This window comes from Perca flavescens, chromosome 8 (genome assembly GCF_004354835.1).
Source record: "Perca flavescens isolate YP-PL-M2 chromosome 8, PFLA_1.0, whole genome shotgun sequence".
Classification (NCBI taxonomy): domain Eukaryota; kingdom Metazoa; phylum Chordata; class Actinopteri; order Perciformes; family Percidae; genus Perca; species Perca flavescens.
The window spans coordinates 27,751,472-27,772,236 of NC_041338.1; the positions used below are offsets into that span (position 1 = coordinate 27,751,472).

Genomic DNA, 20,765 nt, shown 5'->3' on the forward strand with positions numbered 1-20,765 from the left:
ACAGCAACCCCATTTATTTCTGTAAACCTGGAACATCAAACAGGTACTTTTAGCTGTTGCGTACAGCCTGTTCCCTCTCTGGTGCCGGCTGGAATGACAAATGGTTGAGTAGATAAGGGCTCCGTTGGCAGTAAGGGACCGCAACTTCCTGCTGAGAGGCCATTAATTAGGAAATCCAAAGGGTGCTTGACTTTACTTTAATGTTTCATCTTCCATAGCCTTGTCCTCACTATAATTTATTTTTTCATCTGCTCATTTACTTAGTAATTCATTTACTGCCCCAGTTCCTTTGACACCCATTTCAGGTGCCAGTCTTGTGGGAGTGTGTGGTTTACCTGTGTAGTTTTCTTATTGCCAGTGCTCCTTTTTGAGGATTTCAAAGGGCTAGGCAGTGTTTGTAGGCAAAATTGGTTTGATGTCTTGATTTCAAAGATTTCTTTGTCCTCTTTGCTCACACCGGGGGAACATGTTTATATTTAATTATTCATACACATTCTCACTGTCGAACACAAATGATTTCAGTTATCATCCCAGTGGAGATTCATCACAATCTCCCCCCTGTGTGTGCAGAGAGGGATGCTCAATCATTCCTCCCCCTTCATGCAACAAATCCCTCCCCATCCATCTATTTATTTATCTTTCTCTGTAATGGCTGAAACCTCACATTCCCAACAGAGGCGACCTCAGTGGCACCTCAGCCTGTGTGTCATTAACGCTGACCAGCAGCCCATCTCTATCTGCTCCTGATCTGCCGACCTCCCTGAGAAGCAGCCTACAGCACGCTCCACAGCGAGGGGGGAGGGAGCAAAGGGTGAGGGGAGATAGAAACGGAGAACAAACAAGATAGGAGTGTGGCTGGAAAGGTGAGAGGGCAACAGGGAGGGATGGAATAAGGAAAATGGAGAGTGGGAAGAAATGGGGTGAGGTGAACAACTCAGGAAGCAGGGAGAAAAGGTGATAGAAGATAATGGGGAGAGGCAGAAGCAAAAATGGGAAGAGGAGGTGAGTCGCTGAGTAGGAAATTGATGGAGAGCGAAGAAAAGCAGGAGAAAAGGAAGAGTAGGAGAATGAGGGTGGTGGCCAAGGAAAATAGAAAATAGACGGAGGGAAGAAAGAGAGAGAATCATTGCTATTTCAAGACCATACTTACTGATAATGTCACTCTACTTCAAAGTGCAAAACGTTCATGTCACGCTGCTGTGTGACTGTGCCTCTGGAGAATTTCCTCAGAGATCAGATGATAAAACTATGCCTGACAGTAGCGTGCGTGGGGCTCCCACTCACACTCTGTGACACATTCTGTGCTGAACTGTGACAAAACATACTGAGATCTCTGCTATAATTTGTTTTAATCTACACACAGCCGCTGACCGGGGGACCTGGAGTAGATTCACAGATGCAGCGAGACCGAGCCAACCAAAGAGGATCAGGTAAAGTCCAGGTACATTTAAGGATAAAACCTGAGCCATCATTTTTGTAATATATTACCAGCGCAAAGGAAACATTTAACCGGCAAAATTTAAAATGCATAAAAAAACATGTTTCACTGCTATTTGGCTTCTATTACGATTGTTCCGTTTGTCATCTTAATCACAGGTATTTCATTTACATGTCTGGATGGCTCAAACGTCACTTAAGTCATCAATCATTCAGCTGTCAGGTGTCACAACTCGCGATGAAGATCCGGAGGGATCGAAAAGTTAGTTTTCTTTAAATAATAAAATAGTGATGCTATTAGCAACAGCAGAGTGCAGGATTTTTTCCTTGGTTCCAGGCATCACAGCTCGCAAAATGAATCCCTGACTGGCCAAGATTCCTGCCGTGAATTCAATCTCACCTTGGCGAATCAACCATGCATCCTCTGTCTAATTGAATATTTAATTAGATATTTAATATTCACAACTGTGATTATTAAGTACCTCTTCCCCAATGTTTACTAATGTACTGTGGTAGACTGACAGGCAGGGTAATATTTAGGCATATAAAATATGTTTATGTCAAAAAAGGGATTGGTAGATCATGAAACAATATTTCTGTCTATGAAGACCATATCTTAAATGTTAAAAGAAATGCTTTAAAATATCCATCATTAATAAATGGTACATTGATAGTTAAAAGGTATTTGGAAGGCTATTATAAAGTTGCAACTACTTATTATAATAATATGTAGTTAATGATTAATATGTGGTTTAGAAAATATCAAGTAACATTAATTTGGCCACATTCAATCTTTTTTTGGTGATCTATGAAAGAGATGATTATTTATGCATTGATAATAGCTATCTAAATAATGTTCATAGATGCTTTGCAGAGTATTTATTAACCATTAACTTTATAATAGCCATCCAAATAATTATTGATGGTTTACAAATGATTTCTTAAAGGTTTACAAATCATTAACAAATACCTATATATGTTAAGTGTGCAACAAGCATTACTACTGTAAAAATAGTAAAAAGTATTAATTATAATTTCAGCGGTTATTAACAGTAAAATAATAACTATCAACTTAAGTTTACTTAACTATTAAATTACCATTTATTAGTGATGGTTATTATAAAGTGCCGTATCTGATGTATATATAAAAGATATTTCTGAAGGATATTTCTGTAAACAAATTAGAACGGAAGAAGAGTTATTAGCTTGGCAAAATGCCCTCATGACAGCTCTTCGTCTCCTCGGAAACTGAGGGTGGATTTACATCTTTAACGTGCTGTTCATGGCCTTTAATGTACTGTAACAAAAGATGTTACGCATCAGATAGCACACCTTCATGATTTTGAATTCTGTCCTGCTGGAGAAACATTGATACACTGACTGGAGTGGAATAGAGAAGTGGACAGAGATTCAGCTCCATGATTCACATTGACAGTCAAATATCGTCGCTGTGGATGCTGCCAAACCAGTACTCCCACTAAATTAATTAGAGAAGTTATTTCAACAACAACAACACTGTGGTTCTGTTTTCTCCACACTTCCTCTGAATGTCTGCCATGTTCTCTCAAGATGGTGTCAGAAACAACACGTTCATTATTTTTACAGAACTCACCAATATGTGCATATCACTTCATAAACTTTCATGAAATATTGGTAGCGTGATTATGACCTTGTGACATATTATGGAAAAAGCCATCCTAATGTCTTATGGCTACTTAAAATGTATGTAAGTATAAGTGTTAATAATGCATTACAGATATATATATGTTTTGGAGGGGAAAAAATGCCACAGTTCCATGGGTAAGAATGTGTTCATAAGCAACACATGGACTGATGGGTTTCAGCCTGTTGATTAGTCTTTTTGTACAAATCTTAATTTCAGTCAGTCCACAGTTAACTACCAAGATAAAGTGTTCTATTTTACACACAATAGCGAAAAGCTTAAGCTTCAATAACTTTTCTTTCTTTCCCAATCCTCCCCTCTTTTCTTACAGCCCTTTTTCCTCAGATTTCATCATAACTCAGTGGCTGGTGTGAGAGCATTGCTCCTCCCTGTGTGTTTCTACATGTATGCCACTGTGTACTATGGCTTTTTATTCCTATGTGATGATGAAAAATGTTCATGTAGGAATAGAAGCCATTTTACACGTGGCAAGAGAGCAACATGACAGAAGCAAGAGCTCCTCGCCGCCAGCGCGTGGAGACTAACGTACGGGTGGATAAATGTGACTTCTGTTGAATATTTCCCTGTAGTAAAGCTACATTTACGCTCCTCTTTCAGATGATGAGTGAACTCATTGATGTGCTGACCTGATGACAAAAAAAACAAAATGAATTCAGACGTTGTTGAGTGTGCACCTGTTTTAGCCTCAAGGCACAAACAGCTTCCACTGCTTACAGTGTTTGATGCATGTGATGACAGCTGCAGTCCGCAGGGATAGAAGTTGGAACATTTGTCATGAAAAAATGAAGAAAACAGCAAGGAGAGACCAAAACATTTCTTTAATAACCATCTATAAAAGAGGCACTTAGTGAACCACTTTACAACTTGCAAGAGGCACTGGATTTCCCTTTCATCTCACTCTTCTTTTGCACATTATTAAAATAAAACTTTGTCATGAAGCATTACACCAAAAAAACAATCTACCTACAATATTGTACAATGTAAGATACATACAGTATAAACAAGACAAAGCACCTTTGTTGTAGTAGTAAATACTATTAATAATTAAACAGTTGGAGTTACAAACACAGATGATTGAGTTTGTGATTTGTGTGTTATTATCAGTGCATGGGAAGAACTCCGAATACAGGTCTTGGGACTGTGATGCCCTTGTATGCACCTGAGTTTATACAATGGAAGCTTTCCTAATTTTGTGTTCAAACAGCCTACATATGAAGTACTTGGATGCTTTACACAGTATTTTTAATAAACTACAGAGAATCAGTGAAACATAGTCCGATGAATGTACTGTAACTGCTACAGAGCTCAGGTTCCCTTCTGAGGACATTGGCATTCACATTACAATAAAACACAATGTAGCACCAGGTAATGTTTATACAGAAGGCTAATATGGTGAATGTCAATGCAGTACAGTAAAGTTCAAAAATAAAACATAATGAATATGTTGGAAGCATGTAGGAAAGGTGCACAGACAATAGTCCAGGTCAGTTATGATGTCATTTGGTCCTTTTGCAGAAAGACTTAAACTTATAAGAATAAATGCAAAAAGAACATGCACTTCTTAGAAGAAAATATGTTACTGTATTTTCAAGTATTCTTTTTTTTCTTTCCTTTAGTTAAATGTAAATATAATCTCTGAAACAGATAATATCCAACAAAGGAAAAGCAGAACAAAAGTTCAATGATTTTCCCAACTAGCATATTCATTTTTGACCCAAAATTCATATCTGCCATTTGTCCTCACATTTGTGTAATAAAAAACACATGTACAAAGAAGACATAAAGTGACTACGTAAGTATTTTAAGATAGCATTTCACAGAAAACAGCTGTGCAATCTCATTCACCATAATGAATTGTCTTAAACATTTATAACTGTGAAATTTACAGTCTCTTATTCACAGATCCCTCACGTCCCACTCAGTTAATAGATTCTGATGTGTCCTTTCTTAAAGGAATCTTAAAGCTAGTGAGTTTTTGGCCAAACAGCTGGCTTAGGAGGTGGTTCTGGGACTCTGCTGTCCTGTAGGAATGGCTCTCCATTGACCTAACCCCCATCTTTGGCCTACATTTATTCAAAGTATTGTTCATGGGAACTGAAGACACTTTAGAAATAGGGTGATGCAAAGGCCGCCCCAGAGGTCCCTTTTTGGCTTTGTAATCCCCGTTAAGAGGAGTCACAATCTCAGCTTTCTTTTGTGTACAGCTGTCAAGCAAACTTCTTTTTGACTGCAAACCCAAGTTTGAAGTCTTGCACTTGGAAACAATTTTGTTGCTAACAACGTCGTCCCGCACTGAGGACAGCACAGGGTAGTCGTTGGGTCCATCTGATTTCCTTTGCACAGAGGGATTTGCACACTTGCTGGGGCGAAATTTCTTTTTTGCTCGAGAGTCAACACCAAAGTTCTCTTGTGTGGCTGGAGAGGAAACCCTTTGCAGGCTGTGGGGGGATTTCATATCTTTCCTCTTCTTCTGTGGTCTCATGGATTCTTTGTCCTCATTTGAGGCTGAAGCGTTGAGGGAAACCTTGGAGTGGAGGACTGGTGTGGACTCTGTAGCCTTCGTGCTGCTAGCTGTAGTGTCATTTTTAGTGTTGTCAGTTATTTTGGCCGTGGCAACTTTGTCTTTCATCTGAATGCTGCCTTCCTGCTCAGCATCTTGAGATACAGCCAGCTGTTTGCTGTCATTATTGGGAGCTTTCAACACGTGATGCCACTGCTCATTATCCCTCGGTTGGTCCGTTACATCAGCAGCTAATTCATGCTTTGACTCAGGTGTCTTTGAAATGATTGGATTTTCTCTTAAGCTGACAAAAGACTCCTCACTAGGTGGAGGTGAATCTGTTCTTTTTTCAGCCTCAGCTGTGTCACCTCCAGCAGAGGCTTCCTCAGGCTTGAGAGGCTCCTCCCCTCCTGCACTACTACTCTCTTTAGGCGCTGGCCATGAGGCTGTCTCTGCTCTAATGCAGACTGACTCATTCTCCTCTTTCACGTCACATGGTTCAGTAATTGATTTTCCATTATTCTCTTTATCAAGAAGAGGTGAGGTGGTATGATCAAGTACCTCTTTCTTGGGTGTAGCAGACTCCGAAGATCCCCTATAAATACATTTATCCTGCTCTACAAGTAGTTCAGAGTAGTCCTCAACAATGTCCTCAGTCTTCACATTTGTATTGTTTGTGTCACTGTGGTATTCATTTGCGGTGGTCTGTGTGGAGTCGTCGGCTGTGGACACAGAGGGTTTTGAAGACTCAGAGTTTTGATTTAAGTGCATTGAGCTTACGCTGGCGATGCCGCTGTCCGAGCTGTTTTCTTGCAGACTGTCGGAGAGAATTCTCCTCTTCTTACTCGCGGGCAAATCACATTCATCTTCTTTGGACGCAGATACTTTGACAGGTCTGAGAACACCTCGAAATTTGAAAATTTTGTTCCCCCCTGACAGGTGCTTTTCCATGTGACGATCAAACTGCTCCTTCTTAGAGAAGGTGTAGTTACATGTGCTGCAGATGAAGGATTTTTTAATCACGTGCATGACATCAGCACAGAGCTCACAGGTGTAGAGGGTGGTGTGTTTTGAATCCAGCTCATCCACCTCCTCATGTGCTCTCTTCAGATGGCCTTTGAGCTCCTGGGCTTCCTGATAAGAGACGGGGCATTTGTGACACAGGAAAATCTTTTCCAAATTGTGAACCACTAAATGTCTCTGCAGTTTAAATGGTTTGGGGAATTGTTTTCCACAGTGGTGGCAGTCTCTTGAGGGATCTTTGCAGTTGGGATGCATCTCCACACTTTTAGGTGTCTCTGTTTTGTGGAGGACCTCAAGTGGGGTTAATGCGCTCTGCTTGCCATTTGCTCCACTGCTGCTTTTACTTTTGTGAACTTTTGGCTCAGCCCCTTCAGAGATTTTCCCCTCTCCCACGGCACTGTCTGCAGCAACAGCTTTTTCCTGTTCTTTAGTGGCTTTGCTGGATTCTCTGTTAGCTTTGCTGGGGCGGTGCTGCATGATTGAGGTGATAAAGTTCTTCACGGCTGTCTCCTGCATGAAGCAGCCTGGAATGCCTAACATGGAGCCTTGAGTCTGACCCCTGCGGGCAAACTGAGTGGCATGCTCTCGTAAATGTTCATTGTACATCCACACATCTGATATCTCCTTCAAGCACATTCCACAGGTCCAGATACCAGTTTTATTCTTGGCATGTTTCTCCCTCAGATGGTCTCTCAGTTGCTCCCTGGAGCTGAACTTACGCTGTACACACATGTAGCAGGTTGGAGGTGGAGAGGGGTTGTGGGAGAGCTTGTGAAAGTTTAGCTCGCCCAGGGTGAGGAACCACGTGAAGCACACTTTGCACTTGTACTGCTTGTCTTTGACCTTTATTCCACCATCTTGCCGTTTCCTGCCGCGCCGCTCCGTCACTTTCTTGGACTTTTCATCATCTCTGTTCTCCACATCAGCAGTTGCAATAGGAGGAATCACTGAGATATCTTTAGAGTCAAAGAACTGAATCTCAGGAAGTTGAAATGTTGTATTGATGTTTTGGATGTCAATGCTGTGGAAGGTTTGGGCACTCTTTATGACACATGGCTCTACAGTGTGGGGGGCAGAGGGCAGGGGAAGAGGGCTGTGTGCAATTAGCTCTTCTGCCTTACAGGTGCTGGGGTCAGAGGTCACCATTGAGCCAGCATCCAAGCCACTGAAGTCCCTGGAGCCATTCCATTCAATTGTAGATTTATCAACAGTGCTCTCAAGTGGACTGAAGGGGCTCTTTCCAAACTCTTTAACATTCTCATGAACATCCTGCTGATTACTTTGGTTAACATCTGATAACTCCTTGACATCAGTCTTTAATGTACTGTTGTGGCACATATTCAACATTATGGCATCATCGATAGATATTGTCTCATATTCACAGCAGTTAGTTTGATTGTCAGTGAAAGTCTGCTCTGCTTGGTCTTTCATGTACTGATCTTTACTCAGCATGAAGGTTTCTGAAGGAGGGTAGTCCTGAGTCACGTTTGAATCGGGCGATTGCTTCTGTCTTTTGTTTCTTTTGCTGTACACCCTTGGGCACTTTTTCCTTTTTGCCTCCTCATCTCTGGGGAACAGCTGTGAGAATGTGGTGTCGTCGTCAAGCAAGGCCTTCAGTTCGGGACTTATGCCGGCAGGACTGAGAGGGGTACAATTCAAACAGGAGAGAGGATGTGCCTCGTCTGAGAGGCCACAGTTTTTCTCACACTGCATCTCAACGGCTGCCACTTTTTTAAGAATCTCTTGGGCAATGCTCTCTTCTGATCCTTTCTGTTCACACATCTCTTCCATAATGCACATCGTCTTACTGGGCTCCTCATATTCTCTGATTGTATCCTTGTCTACAGATGTAGCATTTTCCACATTATTGTCTGAACATACTTCCCCATTTGCCATCTCTGTCATGCTTGCACATTTAATTTCTTCCGCATCAGTGATTTGATTTAGCTCCACAGTTTCATTATTTGTCTCTTTTGTTGGAGATTGGGATGTATTGCCAAAGCCAGAGTTTGAAGTAATAGGGTGAGGGGATTTCTCTGTAACAGTTCTGTCATTGATTTTCACCTGGTCGGCTGGAGATCTGCGGAGCTCTTGTAGTCCACATTTTTTGAATTCAGGAGTTATAGCTTGAAGTATGTCTGTTTTTATTATATTCAGAAGCTCATCAGAGAAAAGGTCGGACTTCATGTTTACCTCAATGTTTTTGTGCTTTCTAGCTTTGTTGTTCTTCTTTGCTTTTGTTGGCAGCAGAGGGTTTTGATGGCCCACTGCATTTGTCTCAGTTACCATTTCCTCCAGGACTGACTCAGTCTCTGCTGCTTTAGATATGAGAGTGCTACTTGTCTCAGGCAGCCCATCTATTTTTGTTGGGTAACAGGTCTGTGAATCATCTTTATGTTCTTTCTCTGTAGTTTGTGATGCTTCATAAATAAGCATAGTGCCCTGATGGCTCGATGTTGTGCTCTGCGGGCTAATGTGTTTTTCACTTCTGGCCAAATGTTTCATGGCCTTATGTCTCTTTAATCCAGGCACAGTCCTGAAACACATGAGGCAGATTTCACAGAGCACTTTCCCCTGTGGAGCATTGCTCTGTGTCTTTTTGTGTGCTATTTCTTTGTGTGCTGGATGCGACGTTGAACACTGGCCAGTCTCTGTCATTGGTTGCTTCTCTGATGGTTCTGGTGGAAGAGGCTTTTGTTCATTTTCACAGATGACGAGGAGCTTATGAGTGGGCGGACCATCTGAAATGTCTTTTCGGATAAGTGTACTGTCCTCAGCAGAAGCCTCGGGAGAATCTACATTCTCTGATTTCTCTTTTCTCAGAAGGTCAGAAGGAATATGCAAATGCTCAACAGGTCCAACTGGATCATGGCAAACCCCTGAGTCTGTTTTTACATTACCAGCTGAGGAATCTTTGCTTTTGATTTCAGGTGGAAGGTCCAACGAAAAACATGTGAATTTCATACTCTGCTGGAGGACCAGTGGGTCATCTGATAAATTCAGTTTAGCTGCAGGATCTGAGTTCCGTGATACCACTGTGTCTATTTCAGTTTTGTTAAAAATCAGTGCAGGGTTAACGCTCAGGTCACATGGTCCACAGTCATCTCTGGGACTCTGCTTGACGTCTGGATTCTCTTCAGGTTTACTGGCAGGGGAGATTGGTATGTAGTCATATTGATTCAGTTGTGGAGGTTTGTCTGAGATGCTGTCATAATTGAGAGGGCTGAGCTTGATATCATACATCGGATCTCTCTTTTCAAGGCCATCTGACACTTGATGCGGTTCTGCTGAGGTGGTCACAGGAAGTGGAGAGGGAATGGTGGTTTCAGAGCTGGGGATTTTACACTCTATGATCCCCAAATCCAGGGGAGGTGGGCTTATCAAAGAATACTCCATCTCGGCTGTGGTGTCCAGTTGTTTGCCACTGTTTGAAGCCTCTTTGACGTTGCCGTTTTCTTCTTTGTTTATGGGGGATTGCTTATTTTCAATTGAGCCTTGTTCAACAGACATGTCACTACATTTGCTTTCTGACTGACATGGATCCTCTTCCACGTTCCATTTCTGCAAGGGCGTTTGATGAGAGGTTGATAAAAGAGGACTGGTTGGTGGGGCAGTGTGTAGAAAAAGACAGTGACTTTCTTCCACCTCTTCTCTGCATGGTGAGTTTTGATGACTTGCCATGAAATCAATGGGAAGGTGTTCTTTGATGTCCTGCACATTTAAAATCTCTTCTTGTTTCTGAAAGGTAAGACGGGTGTCAGATTTTAACGAGTCATTAAATGGTGTAACCTTGCAGGAATCACTGTCAATAATTCCATCAGACTGTGAAAGAATCAACAGTCTACTTTGTCCCTCTATGGACTGGGTGTCTGGGAAGGGTGAGCAATGACTAATGCTCTCTGTATTGGTTTCCACCAGTATTGGACTGCAGGGCGTGTCTGTGGTGAATATCTCCAGCGACAGATCAGTTGTTGGACTTGCGCTGTAAGTCTTCGCAGGGCTGCAGTTTTGAGATGGAGATAGTGCAATCAAGGGATCTTGTTCTGCTGTTGTTTCCTTGTTTACCCTGTCTGAGCACTCCACTTTTAATTCATCAGCATGTGACAAACTAATGTCTCCAGCATTCTCATGGTTATCAGTGGATTGTTCTTCCACTGTTGTTTTAATCGCACCCTGGATTTTCTCACCATAGTCTAGATCGTGGTCAGGTGGAGCTGGTGTTAAAAGATGGCTGACAGGTTGACCAGTGATTCCCGTCACTGCCTCTGCTTTCTCATAGCCGTCTGTGGTCGAATGTTCTGGACCATCACTACTGTCTTTAAATAACTGATTCACATTGTCTGCTGCATTACTGTTCCCGCTGGAACTACTCTTGGTGATATCAAATGTGACTTTTGTCTCCGCCTTGCTATCATTGTTTTCTGTAGGCTCACTTGGCTGTGATGAAATTGGCTGGTTTCCATTGAGTGTGGGGTCAGTGCTGTTACAGAGACATGACTGTGACTCATTCAGAATGAATTCAATATCGTTCTTCTGCTCATTGATATTTGGAGGTGATAATATATTCTCCTTCCCGGTAATTGCTTCCTTTTCGCTGTGATCTTCTCTCGCAACTGCATCACTTGCCTGACATTCACTGTCTTGATGTTGTTGACTTGTGAGAGAGCTAACATTTGGCTCCTTGTGTTCTGATATAATAGGTTCTTTTTTGAATATAGAGTCTGAAATGACCTCCAGGCTTTTCATGAGATTTTCTGCATATCTTTTCTGTTCTAAAATCTCTTCCTTTGTTTTAACTGGAGTCTCTTTTTCAGCGTTTCTTTCCACTGATTTCTGGTCATGGTGGAGCTGTGGGTGTTCAATATGTGAGGCTGTGGTGATAAAACTTGGCGCATCATTCTCTTTTTCAGTGAAATGTTCAAGTGCTCCTGGTTCATTGTGAATTGGAGTGTGGGGACTGTGGTGTCCACCTATTAGCTCAAACTGGAATGGACTGGACCATGGTTCAGTAAAAGGCTCTGAGGGTACATCGATGGTTTGCACAGGGCACCTCATATTCAGACCAGTGTCTCCACTCTCTGACTCATCACTCAGACGTAAAGGTGAAAATTTGCTCATTTTTAGCTGCTTGGGAACATCCTGAGCTAGTAAAGATGGGATTTCCAACTTAGTTGTCTGCAGCTGGTTTTCAAGTTCATTCACTATTCTTTTTATCTCTAGTTCATCCTCTGATGCGCAGCTGTTGAGATTTGAACTGTAGTCGATTATTTTTTGTGGCACAGACAAAGGAACGTGATTGTAATCTGGTTTCTTTTCATTTGATTTCTCAGAGCTGCCTTTGTACTGAGATATCTCATCTGGTAGTACGGGGCTAACTATAAGGTTCCAGTCTCTTTGTTCCAGAAAGGGAGAGAAGGACGACACAAACTCTTCCTTTTTATCAGCTGTGTTCTCTATTGAATGGAAACTGTCTTTTTGAATTGGCATATCTGAGTAGAGCCCACTGTCAAATCCTGTGAGATCCCCGAACATTGATGACGTGTCAAATGAAAGTGGGGATTTCAAGAGCCCCTGTTCCTGATCCAGGGGGTAGGGCATGAGGTGGAGCGTATCTTTTTGCATCAAAGGGCCTTGGCTTTCAGTTGGAGATAGGCATACCTCATCCATCAAAGAGGTGCAAAGAGATGCAGGCTTGTGGGCGTCTAGGTCATTGACTAAAGAAATAGCCTCTTTCACTATGCAGGCACTGTCACTGTCTGATAGCTCTGGCTGTGTGGCTTGGGGCCCCTTGCTCCGTTTGCCCTTTGTGTTTCTGTCAACTTGGAAATCAGTTTCTTTGTTAATGGTGGGAGAGTTTGAATCAAACTGTAGTGGCTTGCTATCTGTACTGAAACGCTGTGTTGGTTCTTCTTTGGGGCACAGAAAATCTGTTCTCTGAAGAGTGTTTCTGTCTGAAGTGACTGTTGTGCCAGTTTCTTTTCTGGGAGACACCAGCTTCTCTCTTGATTTTTGACTGTGAGAGTTTTTGAGTGTGTCTTTTGCTTTTTGCGAAGATGACTCTGAATCAGCAATCTCTGAATTTGAATGATTCTTCTTTGGATCTTCTGTACTGTCTTTGTTATCGGCCAGAACAGCTTTGTCGGTATTATACTTCTTGACAGATTTAGTGAATGTCAGTGCTAGTGTGCTGGAGTCTTTACATAACTTTTGCAGGGAGGACCTTTCATAGGTTTTCTGCTCTGGAGACTCTTTCTTTTTGATGTCTGTCTTCTTCTCACAGTCTGAGTCAGTGCGGTCAGTGCTTTTGGGGCTGTTGATACTATCGCTTGAAACGCTCACAGATGTGCTGAGTTCACTGCTTGTGGATGACCTGCTACCCCTCCTCCTGAGTCTCTGGTGAGAACCATGCTTCTCAGGCGAGAGAGAAACATCCTCACTTTTTTTCACCTCAAAACACTCCTTCGACTCATGTCGCCATGCTGCCTGGTCCCTCTCACTTCTTGCTCGCCATTTGCACTCTTTGGTGTACGTGTATTTACACCGGCTGCTTTGATTCAGCCGGCCTTGGCTTGCTATCTTAACAGGCTCACATTCATCATCTGAGTCCGAGACATAGTCATATTCTCCAAATGCAGGGTTCTGTACAGTGGGAGTCAGTCTCTCCATCACTAAAGAAAACTGGAGGTTTTTAGTACCTTTAACATGGAGCTTATGGAGCTTATTTTTCTGTTGAACTATTTTGTGAATAAGTTCTTTGCTCCAGGTGCCCCCTCCAGTGCTTTTCCTCTTGCTCTCTTTCACTGCAGTTCTTGAGGTTGGAGATGTCGAGGCATGTGAGGGCGTTGACCCTCGAAGTGCAGAGCTGTCCTGAAAGCTTTTAACACCACAGCGCTCAGAAAACTTGCTTGATAAGAGAAACCTTTGTGTACTTGTGTATTCATCCTCACTCTTGCACAGTTTTTTTGCTTCTTTCACTTTGTTGTCTGGTTCCCTTGTCTTCTCCCTCGAGCCAATTCTTGAATTTTTATGAGAGACTTCTTTTTTTATGTTAATTTTCTCATCCTGTTCCAAATTCAGAGATATTTTCTCAAGTTTGCTTTCTGTGTACTGTTTATCTGTCTCAGGGTTCTCAACATCAGAGTCATAAAAATACTTTCCCTGTGTGAAAGACCTGTCATCCTCTCCCGCTTGTTTATTTTTGCTCTCAAAGACCACGGATTCTTTGGTTTTCAGGCATTGTTTGTTTGATGTTGCTTTGACAGTGGTGAGGTCATCATCAGCAAACGCATCGATAAAGCTACTGTCTATCTCTGCGTTGTCTGACTGATATCCCAGTCCATTCAAGGCTTCTGTGATTAGGCTGTCTAATTTGGCATCCTCAATTTCAAGCTCAGGGAGAGGGACGGGAAGGTTACCAGGACCAGAGAACAAGTTGAGTTTCATTGGATCATCCTTGTCTCCTTTTGTTTCACTATCACATATCAGTTCTCCATTTTTATTGAGGCCCAACAGAGATAGGTGGAGGTCAGATGGGCACCTTGACATCGAAACACTCGACACAGATGACACTGCTTTTGCTGGTTCTGCATGAAACTTTCTGCTGTCCTCCATCTTTGATATGTCTTTGAGGTCATTTTGTGCAAACGTATGCTGAGCACAGTATTGCTTATGGCCTAGAAATGAAGCCAGGTTGTGGAAATTCTGATCACATTGCTTGCATGTCAGAAGCACATCTAACTGGTCAAGATTTGCTGCGGCTAATGAGGTCGCCAACAGCTGATGTGCAGAGTACGGTGGTGGTGGCTGGTGATGCTCCACCCCAAAACTGTCCATGTAACCTTTGTTTCCATCCATAGTAGTCTTTGGATGTGTGTTGTTTTGCAGGTAGCTCATCATGTCATCTTTGGCTCTGTCAGGCGCGTAAGGAAGGTTTCGTGGAGCATCAGAATGAAACTGATGTGGGTGAGAGCTCAGGTGATCTGAAGGTAACTGTGTCTTGGCTTGGGGCTGGTGATAAAACGGGTGAGGGGGTGCTGACTTTGACATTTGACTGTCCTCTGAACTGATGTTCACAGGACTGGTGGATGCTGGGGAGAGGGAAGAGCAGGTACTACTGGATGCAGGGTTGTGAACTGGTGAGGGCAAAGGAGATTCATAAGGCGACACCATTATAAGTCCCATAGGTGGGACCTGTAATGGAGGATAGCTGTAGTTTCTTGATGCTGCTGAAAGAGACTGGTTGAGTCCAAAATATACCGCTTTATTTTTGGATTCACATACTTGTGCATGGCTCATCTCTACTTTAAAAGTAGAGACTGTATTACTGCTATGTTTTACAGTCTCCTGTCTTTGGTTTGAAAACCCCTCACTGGTTCTGCTGTTCTGAAATGAGCTAGGGTTTTTTAGGGAGCTGTGTTTATGTGATTTACTTTCATCCTTCCAGTCAGAAGGGGAAACCATGTAAGCCAATTTTTGATTGCTTATTTGCCTAGACAACTCAATTCTGTTTTGGTTTGGTATGGCAGAGGTTGGCCGTATCTGCTGCCAGGTCATTCTGCTATTTTTAGATGAATTTGGCCTTTGATCAAGGGCTGGTTGGTTCTGAAACTGAAACTTGTCATTCATATCAGTATACTGAATTGTGTTTTGATCAGCTGGTGAATATGTCTTATTAGGCCCATCCCATGAGTGCGGTAACCTATTTAGAACCTTATTATTGATGTTTTTATCAAAAGGTATGGAGCCTGTGTGAATGTTACTGACTGGAGGGTTGTTAAAGGTTTTGCTGGGAAAGTGCATTTGGGAGCCTGGACCTGAAATATTTCTTGCATGGTGCACACTTCCTTGAATGAGCGTTCTTTGGTTTGCAGCTGTGTCTTTGGGGTGACAGTTCCTCTTACTCCCCGGGTTGATGGCTGCATCCCTACTGTCTGCCTGTGCAATAGTGTCTGTGCTCTCAGGCAGGACAGTCTTTCCTTGCTCTGACTGCTGTGAGCTGGAGCCAGAGCTGTCACTACTGGCTGAGTCCTCACTCAGATTCCTAGGACATTGGATGGAGGACGTTACCCCTTGAATAAACTGTGACTGCGGGGGTAGAGGATAAGAGCTTCTATCCTCATGCTGCTGTTCATTACTGGATTGAGTGCTGTTCTGAGCAATGTTTTGCCCTTCTCCAGGTGTAAAGGAAAACGAGTTGTGGGTCACATGAACAGAACCTAGCGAGGAGTCTGTAAAGTCTTGGGATTGGGGGTTCTGTTCACAGGGAAATGAGTCCGAGGTTGATTCCTCCAGAAAATGATATCCATACTGAAATGGACCAGGCACAAAGGCACTTGTCTTATTAGCTTCTGTAAGGGCAGTGGATTTTTGTGATGACACCCCATAGTTAGCACCATTAAAAGTCCTTTCAGGAGACTGCCATACATTAGAGCCACTCAGCTGAAAGTCAGCCAGGATCAGCTGGCTGCCGGGCTGTGTGCTGTTGTTCTCCATTGAGGCAGGCTGCTGCTGCTGTGACAGGGATGGATGTGGGTGGGGTAACGTTCCACTTGAGGAACCCAGTGCCTGTGAGGTATAGCTTGGAGAGGTAAGGTTAGAGGAGGCCTCCTGGAAGCAGCGGCTATAGTTGAGCTCTTCTTGCTGTAGTTCGGCCTCTCTCTCTGGTATACTAGGAACGTGGAATCTGTAGCTGCCCGAGACTGGGCCACGACTGGTCTCCAACTTCTTGGGTGGTGCAACCTTCTGCTGTGGGTAGGCAATACCAATGGTGGGGTTGGAGCGTGGATTTGTGATGCTAAGTCTGTACAGCTGCTGTGGGTTGGCGCGCTCCGTCTTCCCTGACCGCTTCCCCTTCTCTCGGCTGCGGCCCTTTCCACTCGGGGACTGGGGGCTGCCTTTGCCACTTGACCAAGTCCTGTCAGTGGCAAATTTTGACCGGTTCTGCAGTGAGCTAAAGTCAATCTTCCCTGTCTGCTGTGGCCGAATGACAGCCTCACGCTGCTGAGGACAGTCCCTTCCCTTCTCTAGTTTTTCAACTTTGGCCCCTCTGCTGCTGGCTCTGGCCTCAGTGCCTGTGCTTGAAAAGTGCTCTGGAGACTCCTTTGTGGTTTTGTCACTCTGCTGTTCCAGCGCTGTCCCTTCATCCTGCAGTTTGGACTCAGCGGCCAGCTCTTTGACAGCATGCATTCGCTGAGTCTCTCCTGCCATGGTGCACAATGCGTGCTGTGAAGGCCTGGTCCCCAGAAGTGATCTGGGAGACAGGGGCACCGTCTTCTGGGTGGTATGAATCAGTAAACATCCAGTGGCAGGAACTGCACGGAGAGGGCTGCTCGCTGCAGGCTCATCTCTTTACTTCCATTGTGAACGGCTGATCTGGCACCAGAGCAAAGTAGACCTGGAAGGAGAAGAGAACAGAGAGGATCAGATGTCAAGCTTTTACTGTTTAATTGTAATTATATCATGCTATTTTTTTTAAATCAAATCTGGCAATACTATTCAAACATGTAAGCAAATCATTAAACACCATAATCATAAAAGATGTATGTATCTTTTAAATACCACAAAAACATGCATTCTTTAGTCCAAGTATGAGATTTAGTGCAATTAAAATATTCCTAGTTTCTGCCAGCAGAGAGCACTGGTGCAGCATTTCACCATGGTGCTGTCACTGCACAAAGAACCAGTGTAATCAATAGGGAATGTCAGAAAATACTGCCAAACTCATACTCCAAGTCTTGGAGATACTACTAACACTTACATTCTTTATTCCTGACAACAAACAAAGACATTTCAAACAAGTAAATACAATTTCATCTAAATGATGGATTCCTGCTTTACAACAGTGGATTGATGGCTGTGCAAGTATCACAGTCAAAATCCTCTACATAAACACTCATACAAAGAAACCAGTGTAACAGTTTGGTCTTGAAATGATGAAGCTCACTACAGTACTGAGGATGAGAAAAATACAGTACATGGATCCAAAAAGCATTGAGAGTAAATTAATCACAGACTCCTTCAGAGCAGGGACACGACAATGCCACAGTGTTCTAGAGGGCTGTAGGTTTAGATCATGGAGGAATATCAGGGATTAGTCAGTCAGCCATTAGACAGTGAGAACTGCGGGCACACTGACGTTTGTTGCCTTTCCTCAGGCATCCCAGACATGGCTTCTCAGGTCCCAGTTTACTTTGGCCCTCCACTGCTTCTACTTCGTTTGAGGTCAGACCAGATAAAACTTGGAGTTAGCACCAAAATGTAATTTCTAGGCCTGGTAACCAAACTTCCATCCCACCTTCTTGTCTATTTCCACTGGCTATTACCAAAGCCCAAAATGTTGGGGGTGGGCTAGAGGTTGGAGAGGCCAACATTGAGCCAGAGGATATGGAACATGCACACTGCTGAAGCGTCCATGAGCAAGACACATTCCCAACAGTGTTAGTGTGGTTCTTATGGTTTTCTTAGAAGGAGGGCTAAAAACTGTACAGTTACATTCCAGTATTGGTGTTTGAATGTGGCACATGTGAGCTTTGTATTGGGCCTCTCCATCAGGTGGTGATCACACACCTAGGATGCATTGCTTCTCTGTACCATATACTTTTAGTATGCGCACAATTTTAAAGGCATTTGTCCACATTACAGTGCAATGGACTGATAATTCTGGCATCTTAAATTAGTGTACAAAATAAATGATACATCATTTCAATGTCCTGTTATTAAGCTGAAGACACAAATGTGTTTGAGTTTAAATTCCTTCTGCAAAGATGCAGTAAATATGTTCACCAAAATGCAGTCCTTATCAAGCTCTATCAAGATTTTGTTGATCAGCCCTCTTAGGGTAATTTTAAGTTCAGCAACAGATGTTTCCATCCTAAATGCCTGAGTCAGGGGTTTTACCCTTTCCCAGCTAGCTTTTTGTTAATGCATTGATTTACTTATGGGATTGTATATATAGATATACACCTAGAGAGTGAAATGTGGTCCCAAAGCCAAACAATACATGCAATGTTTTAACAAAAACATAAACTGTAGCACCCATGATAACTGACATAGTTCTCTTTTAAAATATAAAGCAATATTTCTTAACTGCAGTTAGCTCTATGGTGAAGGCTCAGTGAATAAAAAAGTTACAAATATTTCTGCAACACACCTAGATTCCTTTCGTGGAGATCCTATCTGATCATCTCAGAGTTTAGGTTATCATGAGAGTGTTTGACATAGCATTAGTGCTGATTATCAGGGAGATGATGACAGACTGCACACAAATGAATGCTTTGTGAACCCTGGTAAAATTATCAAACCACCACATAGTCCTATTCACAATTTAAAGGCACAGCATTTCGTAAGGACATGTCATGTTGTCTCATTAATGGTAACAACTGGCATGGTGTGTTGATTTCTTTCCTTGAGGGGATCAATAAAGTATTCTGATTCTGATTTACAGTGTAAATGAATCTCACAGCTTCAGTGGAGTGGACTAAAGAGACGGGAGGGGCCCTTGCTGCAGACATGTGTTCCCAAAGAGTACATTTATTCAGTGTATAAAGTCGAAGTCCCTCTCACAGGCAGAGAAAGGAGAAGAGGGATGCAGAAATCAGATAAGATATCTTGGCCTATAGCATTGCTTCTTGGGGGCTATGTTTACATCCACAGACCAGTAGCCAATATGTCAAAATACCACCTGAGATATGACCCTCCACTTTTACCCAGAAGGATCACTCTCTGCCATGTGTTTCCTTGTCTCATCCTCTGGTAAACCTCCCAGAGGTATTTAGCAGGTTGGGAGGGAGGCTTGAGGCTGAGACCTGGCTGAGTTTAGGCCTGGTTGTGAAAAATCACATCCCCTCTACACCTCCACAGAATCTGAAAGCCAGAGTGTCTGCAGCTCTCTCTCTGCCACCAGAGGGGAAACTGGTGTGAATGCCCCTGCCAGCCTCTCCACCAGGAAGTGCTTGGTCAACAGTCACAATCATACATCATAGCCCCATTTGTATTTGCCCAGACTGAGGTTGAGGTTTGAAGCTGAAGATGAATGCCTTCAGCAACAAAAAGAGCAGTATGAGGATCACAGGTGCCTTACAGAAGTAGCACCAAACCCTGAGCTGTCAGTTTACAAAGAGTAGAGGGTTATTAATATCCTAACAAATGACTTGTCCACATCCCCTACAGCCCTGAGCAACCCAATACGTCTTCCCTTGCACCAATGTCCTCAACACAAGCTAGAATGACTTCACACAAAAACTTTACGCATATCAATCTGCCAATTTTGTGGCGTCTTTGGTACGATGTATTCAGTTTTATCTTGAAAAGTATAAATTGCTCTTGGACTGGGTATAAAGAGAGAGTGTGGTGGTGACAGAATTGCAAGCTGGGCACAAGTTGATACCAAATCCTGTGCGACTGGTCTAAAATTTGTTCCATAAAAGTGTGTTTTAGTGGAGTTTTACAAGTCAATTAAGGCTGGCTGTGTTTGTGTGTGTGTGTGTGTGTGTGTGTGTGTGTGTGTGTGTGTGTGTGTGTGTGTGTGTGTGTGTGTGTGTGTGTGTATGTCCTTAAGGCCTCCTGTCAAATCCCCAAGTTTCTCAGGCAGTGGCACCCCATATGGCTTACCACAACACCACCCTGATGCTTGAGACAGCTGAGTGTTGAAGAACTGGTGTGTTTGTGGTATACTGTAGGTGTGTATGTGTTTTTGTGTGTCTGCGAGTGCATAACTATATTCAATTCAATTCAATTCAATTTTATTTATAGTATCAAATCATAACATAGGTTATCTCGAGACACTTTACAGATAGAGTAGGTCTAGACCACACTCTATAATTTACAAAGCCCCAACAATTCCAACAATTACAGTAATTCCCTCAAGAGCAAGCAGTGCGACAGTGGCGAGGAAAAACTCCCTCTTGGGAAGAAACCTCGGACAGACCCAGGCTCTTGGTAGGCGGTGTCTGACGGGCCGGTTGGGGGTGTGATGAACAGTGGCAATAGTAGTCACATTAATAATGGAACAGTGACTGGATGTTTCTCCAGTATATTAGAACTGGAGAAAGTTTTTTTCACTACTTGCACAAGGGCATGTCTTGGTTTCTCTCAGAGATGAGGGAGAGGGTAGAAGGTGCCTGA

The 20,765-nt window shown here is 43.0% G+C and overlaps 1 protein-coding gene across 1 annotated transcript in view; it reads right to left on the minus strand.

Annotated features, from left to right (window-relative positions):
- Positions 1-3,920: 3,920 nt before the first annotated feature.
- The window catches only part of znf469 (zinc finger protein 469), a 43,807-nt gene continuing 26,962 nt past the window's right edge, over positions 3,921-20,765 (minus strand). The window contains exon 2 of the mRNA XM_028585071.1: positions 3,921-17,037. Coding sequence (XP_028440872.1) covers positions 5,040-16,850 — 11,811 coding nt within the window. The 5' untranslated portion in view covers positions 16,851-17,037 and the 3' untranslated portion in view covers positions 3,921-5,039. The remainder of the gene's footprint in view (positions 17,038-20,765) is intronic.